The 17,719-nt window shown below is 44.9% G+C and overlaps 2 protein-coding genes across 2 annotated transcripts; both read left to right on the top strand.

Moving 5' to 3' along the window:
• Nucleotides 1-3,852: 3,852 nt before the first annotated feature.
• ric8a (RIC8 guanine nucleotide exchange factor A) lies at nt 3,853-12,986 on the top strand. Its single transcript, XM_035532255.1, has 10 exons — nt 3,853-4,072; nt 5,914-5,961; nt 7,003-7,629; nt 8,179-8,273; nt 8,802-8,952; nt 9,216-9,311; nt 9,489-9,633; nt 10,120-10,264; nt 11,428-11,547; nt 11,943-12,986. Exons 1-10 carry the CDS (start codon nt 3,983-3,985, stop codon nt 12,085-12,087), a joined length of 1,662 nt encoding a protein of 553 aa, XP_035388148.1. The 5' UTR covers nt 3,853-3,982; the 3' UTR covers nt 12,088-12,986.
• Nucleotides 12,987-13,193: 207 nt separating this feature from the next.
• On the top strand, nt 13,194-17,456 carry psmd13 (proteasome 26S subunit, non-ATPase 13). Its single transcript, XM_035532256.1, has 13 exons — nt 13,194-13,392; nt 14,197-14,275; nt 14,359-14,393; nt 14,503-14,558; nt 14,758-14,801; nt 14,918-15,004; nt 15,079-15,250; nt 15,568-15,647; nt 15,737-15,862; nt 16,083-16,145; nt 16,483-16,563; nt 16,966-17,082; nt 17,288-17,456. The coding sequence occupies exons 1-13, from the start codon at nt 13,292-13,294 to the stop codon at nt 17,381-17,383; spliced, it is 1,137 nt and encodes a 378-aa protein (XP_035388149.1). The 5' UTR covers nt 13,194-13,291; the 3' UTR covers nt 17,384-17,456.
• The last annotated feature ends 263 nt before the right edge of the window (nt 17,457-17,719 follow it).

Here is a 17,719-nt window from a genome sequence, read left to right as displayed (position 1 = left end):
AAGGCTCTAACCTTAGCATGGTGGGGGATTTGTCACTAAAATATGCATTGATAAGAATAATACAAAATGCTGTTTATTAAATTTTTTTCTCATTTGAGTTTCTTAGAGAGACACTTTTATCACAACATTTCATGCATGCATTTAACAAACTCCTGGACCTGCCCACAAGCTCCTGGATCTGCCCCAGCAAAGGAATGTTTGAAGCAAGACTGAGTATTGTCAGTATAGTAACAGTCAGTATAATTCTGTGGTTACGGAATGCATAGATACTGAAGGAAGAGTGTATAACTCTAACCCTGATGTACTGCAGATTCCTCTGATACAGATTAAGACAGAAATATGCATTTTGGCTAATTAAAAACTATTATTAATCCACCATGCCTAAAATTACTTTAAACCATATACTTTAATCTTGATATATAAATATATGGGAAAAATCCCTTTTCCTTTAAGCTCAGGTCCTCTACCAAATCTTGAGAATGACTGTTTTATCCACCAGTGTCTGGTGCCAAAGGTGTCATGGCACTCACGTAGTGCTATAACATGGTTTACTCACCTTAGTCATGTGTTTACTCACCTTAGTCATGTGTCTACTCACCTTAGTCGTGTGTCTACCCACCTTAGTCATGTGTTTACTCACCTTAGTCATGTGTTTACTCACCTTAGTCATGTGTTTACTCACCTTAGTCATGTGTCTACTCACCTTAGTCATGTGTTTACCCACCTTAGTCATGTGTCTACTCACCTTAGTCATGTGTTTACCCACCTTAGTCATGTGTTTACTCACCTTAGTCATGTGTTTACTCACCTTAGTCATGTGTCTACCCACCTTAGTCATGTGTTTACTCACCTTAGTCATGTGTCTACCCACCTTAGTCATGTGTCTACTCACCTTAGTCATGTGTCTACCCACCTTAGTCATGTGTCTACCCACCTTAGTCATGTGTCTACCCACCTTAGTCATGTGTTTACTCACCTTAGTCATGTGTCTACCCACCTTGGTCATGTGTCTACCCACCTTAGTCATGTGTTTACTCACCTTAGTCATGTGTCTACCCACCTTAGTCATGTGTCTACCCACCTTAGTCATGTGTTTACTCACCTTAGTCATGTGTTTACTCACCTTAGTCATGTGTCTACCCACCTTAGTCATGTGTTTACTTACCTTAGTCATGTGTCTACCCACCTTAGTTGCAATGCCTGACATGTAACTAATATTTATGTCTCCTGTTATTTATGTATCTGATATCATGTGTCCTGTTCCTGTTTAATAATTTTATGTTGTGCGTTTGTAAAACATCATGAACCTTTGAGCCAAGGTACTATATAAATAAAAATGAGGATGATGATGATGATGATGATGATGATGAAGAAGAAGACAAAGAAGATGATGATAGCAGTAAGGAGTTTTTTATTGAAGAAACCCTATTCTGATCTGTACGCCTTTTCTAAAGCTCTAAAAGCCTGTTGTGCTGGATGGTTATTATGTGCACAGAGTGTACTGGACTAGTCTCTAGTGTTGACTCTGATACAGGAGACACACACACACACAGACAACAGATTTGAAGTCCCCTCCAGTAAATGTTTCATTGATGACAGCAAACCTGTAACAATCTGTAAGATCTGTAAAAGTGTGAGAATTTGTTGACTCCAGATGTCTAACAGAGCGAGGAATTCTGACCCAGACACCTGCAAAAAACACACTTTTGCACACACGCACCCACACTCTGTGATCACTGTGTGAGGCAAGTAAAAAAGATCTTAAACATGAATCATTACAGTGCACCTACAAGCTAAAGGAACAGTGTGGCGCTCATCATTAAAGAAGAAGTGTTTCCATCCACCAACGCTTATGACCTGCAGAACCATCTCAGAGGTGCAAGACCCAGCGTGGGAGCAGCACGCCATGACACAGACCAGTTCAACACCACGCCTGGTGATGACACAGACCAGTTCAGCAGCACCCTTGGAGCTAACGCTGGACCAAGGTCACATGTATAAGCACACAAACACAGTGGAAGGACATTAGGCATTTAAAATCAGTTCTCCAAAGAGAATGTGAACATTTCTGCTTTAATATAGCATAGCAACTGAAATAAACTCAGCAACATTAAAATGTGTAGCTTGATATAGTGGTTCTCTTAGTCTGTTTGTTTGTTTGTTGTTTTGTTTGGGTTTTTATTTGTTTGTTTTGTTTTTTCCAATCATGGGTCAGCCTGAACACAACTTGTTTTTGGATTCATGTATCTCATCCAAAAACAGGCAAGGTGATCAAACTTCAAAAATGAATCATTTTCACTCATTAATTAGATTATCATTAGATTAGTGTTTGAAAGATTTTTATATGTGTAACACACATATATAACGCACAAAACCCCAATAACCTGCAGCCCTGGAGAGATCAGTCCTGGAGATATCAGCCCTGGAGAGATCAGTCCTGGAGATATCAGCCCTGGAGGGACTGAAGTAATAAAACGATTACTGTTTTATTGTTTTATTTCATATTATGGTTTGTGTGCGGAAGCATTACTGTACCTTGTGTAATGGCCTCTGAAAGCACCTGCCGGGCACAGAATGATACAGAAGAACTTTAGAGGGGGCGAAAGTTGATCCATTTAATAAGAAACTTTAATAAAGCGTCTGCCAGGAGCACAGCGGGTTATTCTGGTTCATTCCTGACATAAACACACAGTATTGCAGAACTCCGTGGGTTTTTGTGAGAGGTTCATTGTCTTCACTATTCAACTAGAAGCACTTTAAATACAGTGATGAAAAGGCCAATCGTAGGCAGGGAGGTTTAATGGAGGTTTAAGCATCAGATATTAACGATGTCCCTGTGAGTCTGGTCTACAGTACAGGGTATATTAGTCTGGTCTAGATTACAGGGTAGATTACACACTGTTCGAGTGTGTTTAACAAACTGGACAAGGACGAAATTCAAGAGGCAATTAAAGAGTTCTTCAAAACATTCTCATGACATAAAGGTGATGAATCTTCGCTGCACCTGTTTGTTCTGCTTTTGTCTTGGCGCCCCCTGGTGGGCTACTCCACTGTGTCGGACCACAGTCCGGGCAGACAACTCTTAGCTTGTCAGTAGGTCCTCCTCATCATTATTGTCTCGCTAACAGAGCACAGTCAGGCTGATGGTTTCAGTCCTGAAGTGTCCATGGCGATATACGGCGTCCCCTCAGACCAGTACACAGGTGGGACCTGCATACCCAGGAGTTGAAAGGTGAGGTTTATGGTGAAAAGCCTCCATTTGATCAAAGCTCTCTATTCTTTTCAGAGCAAGGCTTGGAATGCAAGGCAACCAATACAGAAAGAAGACAACATGGACATCTCGGATGTTTACATTTCTATCCACAACATAAAGTGTCGGGATTGCTTCAGACTCGCCTGTTGCGTTTCCACACCTCTGATTACAGTAACATCCTCACAGGGCCTGCGGGGGGAGCTATTGAGACTACTCGTGCAGTACCGGCACCCTTAGATACCCTCAGATTAAAGATGCCCGTGTGATAATTTAAAGCAATATGAGTTATACTTTATGTGTAATATAAAGCACATATGTTTGTTTCTGTCTCGGTGCTTTCCAGCACATAGTGTCTGAACAAATATAAATATATTTAAAGTGATCCGATATTGCTTTATTATCACAATGATACGTCGGATATCAGTCTAAATTACGTTGTCTAAATAGAAAACCGAAGACATGTTTATGCAGCAGCAGACGTTTTCTGTCTTTTGGACGAGCTGAAGATAGTTGGAACAGAGTCTTAAATGCAGTGCAGGCCTTTGAACTACATATCCCATAGATCTTTGCTATGAGCTTTATTCGTTCCGCTAATCGCATCACCCCGAGGTTTTGAGAACGCTGTTGGGCTCTGTATGGATCTGTGAGTCAGAGGCTATCAAGACATCACCACCCGTGACTCTGCGTGTCTCTGGAGAACACAGGGGCGCAAACAAAAGCGAAATAGCAATGAAAATGGATTTAAATGTCATTATAGAGAAGATGGAGACGGGCGAGCAGGATGCGGCACTGTCGGCGCTACAGACCTACAACAAGGAGGTAAATAAGACAGGAATGATGGATGCAGTGTGTGGTGGAGTGTTGTACAGCTGTTCGACTGGAAACCACAACGCTAAAACGTTGCTTTTGTTTTGATGTACGTCTGTCGATATATTGGGTCTAGATGTATGTGCGCAATGGCATGGATGTTCCGAACGCAACGGCGCACATTTGCGCTGTGCTGCCTAACAAATCGCCAAACAGATGTCGGAGTTGGAAGCACTTTGCGACCTGCGTGTATCAAATGCTGGGATGATATGATTCATAATTACTTCAGTGTCACAAAACCTTCCAATGGCTGCTGTCCTTGAAGGATTTTCTATTTGCTTCACAAACGTTTGTAGCCCGATAGAAAACTAACCGTAATGCAGATATGTAATGCAGGACGCCTGTAGTATCTTTGCGATGTGTGTGCCTGGATATGTCTGTCTTTTGTCTTGGACCAACGGGCTATTTTTCAGTAAATATGTGGGGTACATTTTCCGCTTGAACACATTCAGAAAGCAGCTGCCTAGTTCTTTAGAACAGAATGAACCCTGCTGGAAGCTGCCCGATCCTCCGAGTCTGCGGTTCACCGCGATCCCTCGGAAACCTTCCGGTACTTAGACGGGAACATTTCCATGGAAACCAAGTCTTTAGTCAGGACCTCACTACTTGGTCTATCTGTATAATTTGCTCCTTTTGGGAGAGAGTGTTAATCCAGATGAGTAGGTATTAGAGAAAATTGCCTGAACGTTTCCTGACTGATATAATTATCTAATTATAAAACCCACCAATCCCTGGGATCGTTGAACAAATATATTAACCGTAGAATCACCGTACAAGTAAATATTCAGTACTACATGCTAGAATTGTAAATAATAGAAATACTAAAATGTTAAGCTTAACATTATAACCAGTGCACTATTTGAAAATGTGGATGGCTATTGAAAAGTTTTGCCTTTTCAGTGTTGGGATGCACTTGTTATGTAAACATGACATTATTTATTAAATAATTTAATTGTTTTTTTGTTTCATAAGGGTGTTTTGGATAAGTCATTTTCAACATTTCACACCTCACATCTTTTGCTATTTACGGAATGAAAATCAAAAGCCAATTTCTGATTTCATTCACAACTAAAACTACACCTTTTTTGCCTAACATTTCACATTTATCCAAAGTGACACAATTATGAGGGAGTACAACTTGAGGGTTATGGGTATTGATCAGGGGCCCAACAGCAGCAACTCAGCAATGGTGGGGCTTGAACCAGCAACCTTCCAATTACAAGTCAAGTACCGTAACCACTGAGCTACCACTAATACACTTAAGCATTGACACAGGCAGATTGTGTTGTTTAGCACGCTAATCTCACACTTATGTCACACTAATCTCACACTAACCTCTAAGGTCTCAGGAGCAGTGAGAACACTAAATGACACTGCAGTTAGCCAGTGCTTATTAGACTCTGTGCTTTCCCAGTACAGTATGTCAGATTAAACTTTGTATGATAACAGCATGTGACAGCTTGTGAAAGTAGTTCTGGAGTTCTGCTGGAAGTTGTGCCTTTTCTCAGATCCTGATATGTCCTGATATGTCTCCTGCACAGTGGCTCAGCAGTATTTGGGTAGGAGATGTTAGTCTTGCATCAGGATTGCTGATGAAAGCAAAGTGTTTATAAGCAAAGTGTTTATACTGTCAATTCATCAGGAGAATTTGAAGTCTATCCTCCACAATTCCCATCTTATAAGTCAAAGTCTGGTTCTTAGCACAGCAATTTTGGCTAGGAAATCTTGTCTGGGGTGACCAGTTGTATCCAGTGCTCCTCTGTGTTAAGTTTCTGTTGGTTTTCTCTCCACAGAAGAACCTGTGCTTCTCATTTCCCCCAGAAGAGCAGGAGGTCAGAGAGGTAAAGTGGACTGGAACCTACTGAACATTCAGCCATTAACACAGTAGTTACAGCCAGTAAAGTAACATGAAACACTGTATGTTAAAATGTCCTGATGTGTAGATTACAGAGCTGCCATAAGGCTGCTGTTTCTTTAAAGCTGTATTTGGAGGCCAGCATATGATACATCCTCTTTCTCGTACCCTTTGTGGTAAGATGGACAGTTTCAGGCATTCCTGGAGATATAGTGGAATGCTGCTGTAAATCCCAAATCTTATCACCTACTCCAGTTTAACTGGAGAAATATAATCTGTTATTTTGATGCAGTAAAAAAACATCATGAGTGAAACATCTCGTGTAGCAAATACCCAAACACCAAATACCCCTGCCCCGCGTGTGTGTGCGTGTGTCCATCGCCACGCCCCTCCCTTGTTAATCATGTGTCACACCTCTCCTTCGTTATCATCCCTGTTAGTGTGTGTATTTAAGGTCTTGCTTGATTATGATTCTTTGCTGGTGTTTGACCCTGTGTTGCACACACTTCTCTGTGCAGGCTATGCCTGTGCTGCACAACTGTGTTTTGCTGTTTCTTGTGTTTTAGTCTGTGAGCATAGTTTTGGTTTAGTTTGTTCTGTCAATAAACATCTGTGTTGTTTGAACCGCGGCTCATCTCTGCATCCTGCCTCTCCTTCCCATTGTTACAAAGGAACTTTGGGGTGTCATAATATGACATTGTCATTGTTTTGGGATTTTTTGGTGATATTTTATCTCTGTCCTTATGCTGTTTGTAGTCATTCATGAAAAACGTCTTGGGCTTCATTTGCAGGGATAAATAACAAATGTCATTTTAAAGAAAATCCATTTCTACCTCTTTGGGGAAACAGAAGGCAATAAGCTTTGATGCTGCATACATTTTTATGGCAAATAAGTCATGAAAATGACACACTTTCCTATACCTGGGCCCTAGAATGGGCCCCTCTGTGCCCTTTCACCTCAGCCCTAGAATGGGCCCCTTGTTGTAAGCTCAAAGTGCTGATGTTTCTGCTTCTGTTGTTTCCTTAGCGACTGGGTGAGCTGCTTCTGGCCTTCCTGGAGCGAGACCTCCAGCCGTCCTGCAAGCTGGCCTGCCTGGAGACCATCCGTATCCTGTCACGAGACAAGAGCAGACTCGAGCCCTTCTCCAGCCGCCGTGCTATGCTGATCCTCGCCCGTCACGCTGCAGTCGCCCACGGCGATGGCAGCACACCTGAGATCCCGGACCTGGACGTGATTGTGGAGGCCCTGAAGTGTCTTTGCAACGTGGTGTTCAACAGCAGTGAGGCGCAGGAGGCCGCCGCCCAGCTGCAGCTGGTGGTGGGTGTGGCCGAGCGGCTGAAGCAGTGCCGAGAGCCACAGTGGACGCACGACGTGCGCTTCTTTGACCTGCGTTTTACATTCCTGCTCACGGCTCTGCGTGTGGATGTGCGTATGCAGCTGGCAAGGGAGCTGCGTGGGGCGAGACTGCTGGCGGACGCCCTTGACGCCACCCTCGGCCTCTATTGGCCCGACACCTACGAGGTGGCCCCCGTCGGAGGGACGGGGCTGTCTGAGTGCCCGCCTCTTGGCAGGATGGAGACTGAGAGAGCCATGGAGATCCTAAAGATCCTCTTCAACATCACATTCGACACTAACCGCCGCAAAGTGGATGAGGTGAGCATTCACATCAGCTCCGTAACAAAGAGGCGAGGGTTCGTGTCAGCTCCGTAACAAAGTTGACGAGGTGAGGGTTCATGTCAGCTCCGTAACAAAGTGGACGAGGTGAGGGTTCACGTCAGTTCTGTAACAAAGTGGACGAGGTGAGGGTTCGCGTCAGCTCCGTAACAAAGTAGACGAGGTGAAGGTTCACATCACCTCCATAACAAAGCCGTTGTCATTTTACACACACCTGAATAAAACTAATTACGATAAATTATATGTACCAAGTTTCCTTTGTTATTCCCTCACTTATTTTTTTTATCTCATGTGGCCACATCTGGATAAATAAAATTCTACTGAAATGTAGCAGAAAGCTCATTTTGACATGATCCAATGAGGACCATAAACAGATGTTTTACGCTATTGGGTTCACATTCAGTCAGTGTTTGTTGGCCACCAGATATGAGTTCTATTATAGGTTCAATGGTGGTGTTTACCTGTGGTGTTTAATGGTAGTGTTTAATGGTAGTATTTAACTGTGGTGTTTAATGGGCACTTTCCCAGGAAGAGGCAGCCACCTATAGACACCTGGGAGCCATTCTGAGGTACTGCCTCATGAGTAGAGCAGAGGGGGAAGACCGCACAGAGGAGTTCCATAGGTGTGCACACACACACACACTCACATACACACTCACACACACACACACACACTCACATTCACACACACTCACACTCACACACATGCACACAGACACACACACACTCACACTCACACACATGCACACAGGCACACACAATTGCATATTTTCTTTCACAGACAAACACATATTTACAATCAAATGCACACACTCAAGCACGCAAAAACACAAACACATACACATGCATATACACACAAGCAAACACACGATTACACAAACACTTAGACACAGCCAGAAGACTCACATAAACACTCTCACACAAATACACATATACAATCACACACTCAGACAAGCATGCAGACACCTTCAGGCTGGACGTGGACACATAATCACAGCCACTGGTGTGTGACACAGATGGACAAGTGCTGTCCAGTCACACTGACACTGCGCAAGCAACTGGAAGAGAACTGTTGAAATTTCAATACCAACTAATTAGTTTTTAAAATATCTCCATAGGATTTTCATTTCTCCCTCTCTGTGTGTGTGCAGTCACACAGTGAATCTGCTGGGAAATCTCCCTCTCCCATGTCTGGACGTGCTGCTTTTACCCAAGGTGCATCAGGCCTCCACCGAGTACATGGGCATCAACATGGACGCCGTCAGTGTGCTGCTCGAGTTCATGGAGAAGCGGCTGGACAGGGTGAGCATGTCACACACACACACACACACACACACACACCAGCCAGCACTGATGAGTGTACCTGTATTGACACAACCTTTCCCCCTGTTACCGACCCGCCGCACCACTTGCGTCCTCTCTGAGGACGTGTGACCTTATGACGACCTTGCGCTGGTGTTTTTGTGTCGGCTGTTTTGAGGAGTGTGGGGCTTTGGGAATCCGCGCTCCAGCCCAGCTGGTGCCCTGCTGGAGATGTTTGTCTGAGGTGCGTCTCTCCTGTGTAGGGGAACAAACTGAAGGAGACGCTTCTGCCTTCCCTCAACCTGCTGACGGAGAGTTCTCGCATCCACAGAGAGACGAGAAAATTTTTAAGGATGAAAGTGAGAGAAAACCAATGAATTTGATCCTATTTGAGTTTGTGTCTATTCTTGTGTTCCTTACATGTGTATGTGGAATATTTGTTTGTTTTGTGAAATTGGCTGTTGTAAAATGTGCTATATAAATAATTTTTTACCGTGCATGTGTGCCTGCTTGTGTGCGTGTGTGCGTGCGTTCAGGTGCTCCCACCCCTGCGGGATGTGAGGAACAGACCAGAGGTGGGGTGTGCTCTGAGGAACAAACTGGTGCGGCTGATGACCCACATTGACACAGACGTAAAGAACTGCGCTGCTGAGTTCCTCTTCGTACTGTGCAAAGAGAGTGGTGAGCTCATGCTGGCACCACCACGCTCACACGCGGCACCTGGCATGCAGCTGCCGTTCCACTCTCAAATCTCTGCTGATTCAACCCGAGTCACACTACATTTGTCCAGTCCCATATTAGTGGCTGTGTGACAGTGGGGAATGTGGTGTTGAGTTAAGATGTTAAAACTGCAGTTCTGCACTGCACAAGGTTACATGAGTACAGGGCTTAGTGCAAACCAGTACAATTACATGTTTATTTCACATGTACATGATATAGTTAAACTGGATACCAATTGGCCTGATTTGATTTGAGCTAGCTTGCTGCTATTGAAGACTAGGTCAGTCTGACATAACTTTCCAAAAACATGTCAATGGGTTGATGGGATAAAGAAATAAATAAATGAGTTTGTCCATCATAACATGTGCTGATTGGATACTGAAGGAGTACCGAACTCCCTTTTTGCCCATGTGCACGTGCTCGTGTGTGTGTGTGTGTGTGTGGCAGTGTCGCGATTCATTAAGTACACGGGCTACGGTAACGCTGCAGGGCTGCTGGCCGCCCGGGGCCTGATGAGGGGCGGCTGGGAGCCGGGCCACTACTCAGAGGACGAAGACAGTGACACAGAGGAATACAGAGAGGCAAAGCCACAGTGAGTCACACCACGCCAGACAAGCTACGCACCACGCCAGACAAGCTACGCACCACGCCAGACAAGCTACGCACCACGCCAGACAAACTACGCACCACACCAAGACAAACTACACACCATGGCAGACAAGCTACGCACCACGGCAGGCAAACTACACACCACACCGAGACAAACTATGCACCACGGCAGACAAACTAGACACCACACCGAGACAAACTACGCACCATGGCAGGCAAACTACACACCACACCAAGACAAACTACACACCACGCCAGACAAACTACGCACCACGGCAGACAAACTACACACCACACCAAGACAAACTACACACCACACCGAGACAAACTACGCACCACGGCAGACAAACTGCACACCACACCAAGACAAACTACACACCACGCCAGACAAGCTACGCACCATGGCAGATAAACTACGCACCACGCCAGACAAACTACGCACCACACCAAGACAAACTACACACCATGGCAGACAAGCTACGCACCATGGCAGACAAGCTACGCACCATGGCAGGCAAACTACACACCACACCAAGACAAACTACGCACCACGCCAGACAAACTACGCACCACGCCAGACAAACTACGCACCACACCAAGACAAACTACACACCATGGCAGACAAGCTACGCACCACGGCAGACAAACTACACACCACGGCAGACAAACTACACACCACACCGAGACAAACTACACACCACGTCAGACAAACTACGCACCACACCAAGACAAACTACACACCACGCCAGACAAGCTACACACCATGGCAGGCAAACTACACACCACACCGAGACAAACTATGCACCACGGCAGACAAACTAGACACCACACCGAGACAAACTACGCACCACGACACACAAACTACACACCACTGTAGACAAACTACGCACCGCACCAGGACAAACTACACACCACACCAAGACAAACTACACACCTTTACTTCTGTGCAGTAACCATCACCAGCAGCAGCTCAGCAGTGCCGTGAGCTGGGTGCAGTCCTACTGACGTGTGTATGTGTGTGTGTGTGTGCGTGTGTGTGTGCGTGTGTGTGTGCGTGTGTGTGTGCGTGTGTGTGCGCATGTGTGTGCACGTGTGTGTGTGTGCATGCGTGTGTGTGTGTGTGTGTGTGTATGTATTCTACTGCAGTATTAACCCCGTCACCGGGCGGGTGGAGGACGAGCAGCCCAACCCCATGGAGGGCATGACAGAGGAGCAGAAGGAGCACGAGGCCATGAAACTCGTCAACATGTTCGACAAACTCTCCAGGTGCAGACTGGAGCAAAGCCCTGCCATCTCATGTCCTTGAAATGTGTTAATGGGAAAAGTCTTTCTTTTGTGTGTGTCTGTGTGTTTTTGTGTTATATCGATATTGTCTGGCTTGTTGGGAGAAAGTAGCTGTGTAAACAACTACAGACGTTTTCAAAAGGATCTTTTGGTTTAGATTAAATGATGGGTTTAGTGTTACTCAGACAGAGGGACGCAGGACGTCCCTCTCTAAGTGAACACAGCGCTGGTGAACTCTTTCATTGCATAAACATCAACAAAAACCTAAAATCTCACAAGAGTAGTGCAGAACGTGCACCGTGGTTAATGCTTTACAAACAGTACAGGTTTGCACTGCTTGGTTTCTTGATAAAGAACAAAAATGGCTTGTGCCTCAGGAACCATGTGATCCAACCAATGAAGCTCGGAGCAGACGGGAAGATGACCAAGCTGGACCCCCACCACCTGCATAGTCTGCCTCCACCGCTGTTCCACAACCCGGACCAGAATGAGGAGGAGGAGGACGAAGAGCACTCGGACTGAATACGCTGGAGGCCGACGGCGTCACCTCGCAGTAACGTTGTGGTGGCAGTTACAGCGACCTTCTCAAAAATGCTCTCTGCTGGTTGAGTAACCTGAAAGATAACAAACAGCTTGTTCACCTGTCACACCTGCATGGGGTTCATCTGTCACCTGTTCACACACTAAAAGGGCCTGAATTGTGAATGACACTACCTGATAAGTACAGTTACACACACACACACACACACCATGTTATTCCCACTTTGCCTTTCTGTGTTTGGCGGTCTGTTCAGCAGTAATATTCTCTATCCCAGCTCGTTACTCTGTGACATTACTGACCTGCACAGACCTGCCCAGGGTCTGTCTGTCATGCAGTGGAAGTCACAGAATGCAAGATCGATGCACCATGTCACTGTAGAGCAGAATTGAAATACATTCATTTCCTACATACACACTGATCAGTAAAATGAGTATGTACCTTTAGAAACAAAAACACAGTTCAATTCTCTTTTCATTTTAGAATGGTGAGTTGTGGCCTGGTGTGAGGAACCAATATTTTTTTGTTCATTCTGAGCTCCAACATACTTAATTCAAGGAAGAGAAACATCACGTCTTCGTGTCCAGACACCATGTGATGTCTCATTAAAGCCTGAAGGTTTTGTCCAGGAGGTTTTTAATGCTCGACCGAGTAGATCTGCACTTCTGGGAGATTTTCCAAGTAGGATCCATGTTTTAACCACAACAGTGCATTTGTTTTGTGTTCAAGAGGCAAGTTATTCTATATTGTGTTAAATGGTCTTGTGATATTTTGGTAAAGTTTGTGTAAAGTATGTTTGAAAGAACACTTAATATAATTTGTATTATGCTGTGTATTGAAAAGTTTTATTGTGAAGTTAATAAAAAAAATACAGAAAGCTGAATTTAAGTTATTCATTTCTAAGAAAAACTTTCCCCACAGTTAATACCCGTAGTGAATAACATTTTAATTATCGTTTAAAATATAAACATGTACGCTATTTCACGCTTTGTCTGCTTCTGGATATACTCGGTCGTTTCTTTCAGACGTGACATGCATACATCCGACCACTGGGTGGCGGTGCTGAGCTCGCGAGCTAGTACGCGCGTCTCCCGCTGAGGGAAGAAGAACGGCGCTCGGCACTTAGCAACCCGGCTAACGTGAGTCTCGCGGAGCGGCACTACCAAGAAAAACGACAACGTGTGAAGAATGAAAGATGTCGTGGGATACCTCAGACAGCAGCAGAGCAAGAGCGCCGCGCCAGAAACGGCAGCGCAGTGGCACAAGTTAGAGGACTTGTACAGCAGAAAGTATGGCTTTGTTCGTCTCGAGGTCGCTAGCTGAGTCATTTAGCTTGTTAGCTTACGCTAGTAGAGTTAAGCTAACCTCGAATGTAACGCTAACGCTACTGGATGTACTAATGTACTGATGTACTGAACGGAACCGAACGGAACCGAACGGAACCGAACGGGATGTGTGTGCTGGGTTAAATCCCCGAACATATTACGCTTCGGAGAAGCTAACTACTAGGAAGCTATTTCCAAGCTCGCTAGCTGGCTAGTTAGCCCAGCCGTAGCCCGTTTGTTGGTGTGTGTGTGTGTGTGTGTGTGTGTGTGTGTGTGTGTGTGTGTGTGTGTGTGTGTGTGTGTGTGTGTGTGTGTGTGTGTGTGTGTGTGTGTGTGTGTGTGTGTGTGTGTCTCGCCCTCCTTTCTCAAATCTAATTAAATCAAGTCATATGTGCTTAATTGGCATGACAGGGTAAATATACCTGTTGCCAGTGCACTACAGTACATGTAAATGTATTATTAATATACAAATGAATAAGAGGTTTTATACAGGATAGGAAATCAAGTTCAGGTACTGGACTAGTAATCAGAAGGTTGCTGGTTCCAGTCCCACCACTGCCAAGTTTCCACTGTTCGGCCCCTGAGCAAGACCCTTAACCCTCAATTACTCGATGTGTTCAGTCAGAATTGTAAGTCGCTTTGGATGACAGCTAAATGGCGTGAATATACTTGTCAAGACTCAATTAGGCATTTTGACAAGTTCCCTTAAACCTGACGTGTAGGCTGTGGGACAAAGTGCTAGTGTTTTTATTTATTTTGTTTTATAAGGCTGTGGCATCAGCTGACCCTGAAGCTGACTGATTTTGTCCAAGAGCCCTTCTTCTCCAAGGGGGACGCCATCATTCAGGTAACTTGTTCTTCACTTGTGTGAGTTTATCGTTGACAAAGTGAGTCTGTTCTGCACCGTGAAATTTCATTTGTGTTACGCAGCTTTATGACAACTTCATCAGCGATTTCGAACACAGGTGAGCTTGTGGCACTTAATTTATGGTCTGAAAGAACATACACATGATTCATTTATCAATATTCTGACCAAATGCTCCTTACAAATATTTCCTTTCTTTTTCATTTTAGAATCAATCCATTGTCACTAGTGGAAATTATTCTCCATGTCGTCAGACAAATGCCAGGTAACTCACTGTGTGTGTGTGTGTGTGTGGTGAGAGAACGGTTTCCATTTAAAGTGAGTTGTTAGGTCTCTGTCACTGTTTTGTTTGTCCCATTCTGCGACACATGCAATCTTTAATCATTATTATATTATTATGTTTTGTAATAATTAAGATATTCATTGTACTGTTACCCATTTAAACTTGAGTCTACTTCCAACAGATCCAAATACTGCCATAACCTTTCTTGAAAAAACAAAAGAGAAGGTAGTGTGGTATTTCATGCATTCATTCACTTGCTCAGTAACTTTAAAAAGAGGCGTGGCTTATTGTATTTGTATTCGCTTCTCTTTGTGCCACCCCTCCCCCACCCCGTTAATAAGGTGAAGGCAAATGATGAATCAGTCATCCTGTGCAAAACCACAATCGGAAGCCTCAAGCTAGACATCGGTGATCTTCCCACAACAAAAGTATGAACCGGCCTGCTGTTCAACTACTGTTGGGTTGCTCTGTGTACTGCTTCTCACTGTCCTTCATTCTTCAGAAACTGATTGAGGAGGTTGAGGTTCTGTTGAACACTCTGCCAGGTGTGACGTCTGTGCACGGCCGGTTCTACGACCTGTCCAGCAAATATTACCGCATCATTGGAAACCACGCACTCTACTACAGGGACGCACTCCGCTACCTGGGCTGTGTGGACGACAAAGTCATGCCTGGTAACCCTGAGCATCCGAGGGCTGGGTTTGTGGCATGAATAACACAGGGTGCATTGGAAGGTGTGCCCTCTAGGGAAACTGTATAGGAACACAGGCTGTATAGGGAAAGGGCGCCCTCTAGTGGAACTGGAGCCAGCCAGTAGAGTGGATTATTGTTTATTGTTGTGGTGGTGTTGGGTTTTTTTTGTTACTACAAATAAAGAAAATTAGAAAATAGACATTTTGCAGAAACGCTTGCTGTACTATTGATTTCAGGCCTGGATTAAATGAGGTAACAGAATTTTGCTCACTGTGCTCACTGTGGTCTGTTTCTTCAGAGGCAGAACAGCAGGAGAGAGCCTTCACACTGGGATTGGCTGGCCTGCTCGGAGAGGGCGTGTACAATTTTGGAGAGCTGGTATGTGATTGGACAGAAGTCCCCTTGCAGCAGTACCGGTTGCAGTGTAATGCTTTGGCGTTTGCTGATGACGATGTGCTTGATTGTAGCTGATGCATCCAGTGTTGGAGTCCCTGAGGAACACAGATAAACAGTGGCTTATAGAGACCCTCTACGCCTTTAACTCAGGCAACGTTGAGAAGTTCCAGGCTCTGAAGTCTGTCTGGGGACAGCAGGTAAGAGAATGTTTAGACTCCAGCGTTAACACACACTGAAGTTGAACCTTCAGTCTTGGTCATGTCAGTATATTTACCAGCATGTTCACAGATGTCCAGAAACTGTCTGCAGGGATGTAATGACATGCCAGGGAGAGACTGTCATGATGTTGATATCCAAGGGAGAGTCTGGTGGTGGTGTGACATTGCTGTTAAAACTCATCTGTCTGTTCCTTGCCAGCCTGACCTCGCTGCACAGGAGCCAAGACTCACGCAGAAGATCCAGCTACTGTGTGTTATGGAGGTAAATTCAGCCACATTCTGATTTGCTGAAGGAAGGACCCATAGAACAGGTGTCCAACTCTGGACAAATAAACCCACACAAAGTCTTGGATTTTGTCACTAATAGTTAATTTAACTGTTACTGTACCTGGTTGGACACCCTGTAATTTCACCTTCTGCTGTGTACCGAGAGCACTGTAGACCTTTTAGTGCTGTGATGTTCACACGGTTCTGTGAAGGCTACACTGCTGTGAAGTCTGGCAAGCAGAGCCTGCTAACGATGGCTGGCTTGGGTGTGTGCTCTTAATGAGGAACTGGGTGTTCCCTGAAACACTGTGATGCTTTACCTCATTCCACAGATGACTTTCACCAGGCCAGCCAATCACAGGCAGCTGACGTTCCAGGAAATTGCTCAGAGCACCAAGGTCCCTGTAAATGAGGTTTGTGCCACTGGCCTGCTGTACTGAAGCAATGGTTGGGTGTCATTGTGCTTTTAAGGCCTTGATGTCTTGTTTCCTAAATCACAACCATTTTGTTGTATTTAACTGGTTACCCAAGAAAATGTGACTATTTCCCCTGTTTAAGAAGATTTTAGAAGAAGCACTTTATTTCTATATCTATAAGTGCAGACACAGAAATGCTTTTTTAATGAATTTAGATGTTAAACTAGTATGATCCTTGTTGTAAAATAATCTTCCTTTTTCCACTGCGCACATCACAGGTATTGTGGCTGAATGTGTGTTTTTAGTCCAAAGCTACTCCCAGAAGCGCAGGCTGCTGATTGGCTACAGGTTTTCTCTGTGCGTCAGGTGGAGCTGTTACAGGTCCTCTCTGTCCCTCAGGTGGAGCTCCTGGTGATGAAGGCTCTGTCTGTAGGCCTGATCAAAGGGAGCATTGATGAGGTGGACCAGAGAGTGCAGATGACCTGGGTGCAGCCTCGAGTGTTAGACCTTCTGCAGGTAACAGACGCGCACACGTTTAGGAATTCAGGAAGCTGGCCGGAGAATCGGCCGTTGACGTCAGACTGACCTCCGCGTGATCTCCCGCACACTCTGAGCTCTGCGCGATCTCCAGTCTCTAACGTGGCAGCAGCTCCGCGCTGTGCTGTTCTCTACACAGAAGCCTTTGCTCCCCAGTGACTGAGCAGCTGTTGTGTCTCTACAGATCAAGGGCATGAAGGATCGTCTGGACTTCTGGTGCGGAGACGTGAAGAGCATGGCTGTGCTGGTGGAGCAGCAGGCACAGGACATCCTCACATAAACACACACACACAATCTACTTTTTAGTATTAGGGGATCACCTAAGATATTTCATTAAAGAGATTTTCCAAGTTTGTGTTTGTACTGTTTGTCCTTTCTATTGAGGATCATGGCTAGTACTTGGAGGTGCTCTGTCTGTGTGGGTTAATTGGAGTGAAGATTATGGGTCTTTTTCTGTCCTTTTCTTAAACGGTGAACAAAACTTTTCATTTGTGCCAGTCCACATCTAACATGAGCCAGTGTGAAACGTAGGTGTCTGTCATGGAGGTGTATTTTACCTTTTTATGGTGACCATGTGATTCTAAAAGTTGTTTGGATTGGCTGCTTGATGTGATGT

Source organism: Electrophorus electricus, chromosome 12, assembly GCF_013358815.1.
Source record: "Electrophorus electricus isolate fEleEle1 chromosome 12, fEleEle1.pri, whole genome shotgun sequence".
Lineage (NCBI taxonomy): Eukaryota > Metazoa > Chordata > Actinopteri > Gymnotiformes > Gymnotidae > Electrophorus > Electrophorus electricus.
This window is presented reverse-complemented; position numbering and strand designations above follow the sequence as displayed.

What these genes read in the sequence shown, in the direction of transcription:
- ric8a (XM_035532255.1), top strand. Translation starts at nt 3,983, where the DNA reads ATGAAAATGGATTTAAATGTCATTATAGAGAAGATGGAGACGGGCGAG. An exon ending in ACCGCCGCAAAGTGGATGAG is followed by an intron (nt 7,630 to 8,178) that starts GTGAGCATTCAC and finishes GCACTTTCCCAG; the next exon opens with GAAGAGGCAGCCACCTATAG. An exon ending in TACAGAGAGGCAAAGCCACA is followed by an intron (nt 10,265 to 11,427) that starts GTGAGTCACACC and finishes ATTCTACTGCAG; the next exon opens with TATTAACCCCGTCACCGGGC.
- psmd13 (XM_035532256.1), top strand. Translation starts at nt 13,292, where the DNA reads ATGAAAGATGTCGTGGGATACCTCAGACAGCAGCAGAGCAAGAGCGCC. An exon ending in GTGATCTTCCCACAACAAAA is followed by an intron (nt 15,005 to 15,078) that starts GTATGAACCGGC and finishes TTCATTCTTCAG; the next exon opens with AAACTGATTGAGGAGGTTGA. An exon ending in AGTCTGTCTGGGGACAGCAG is followed by an intron (nt 15,863 to 16,082) that starts GTAAGAGAATGT and finishes GTTCCTTGCCAG; the next exon opens with CCTGACCTCGCTGCACAGGA.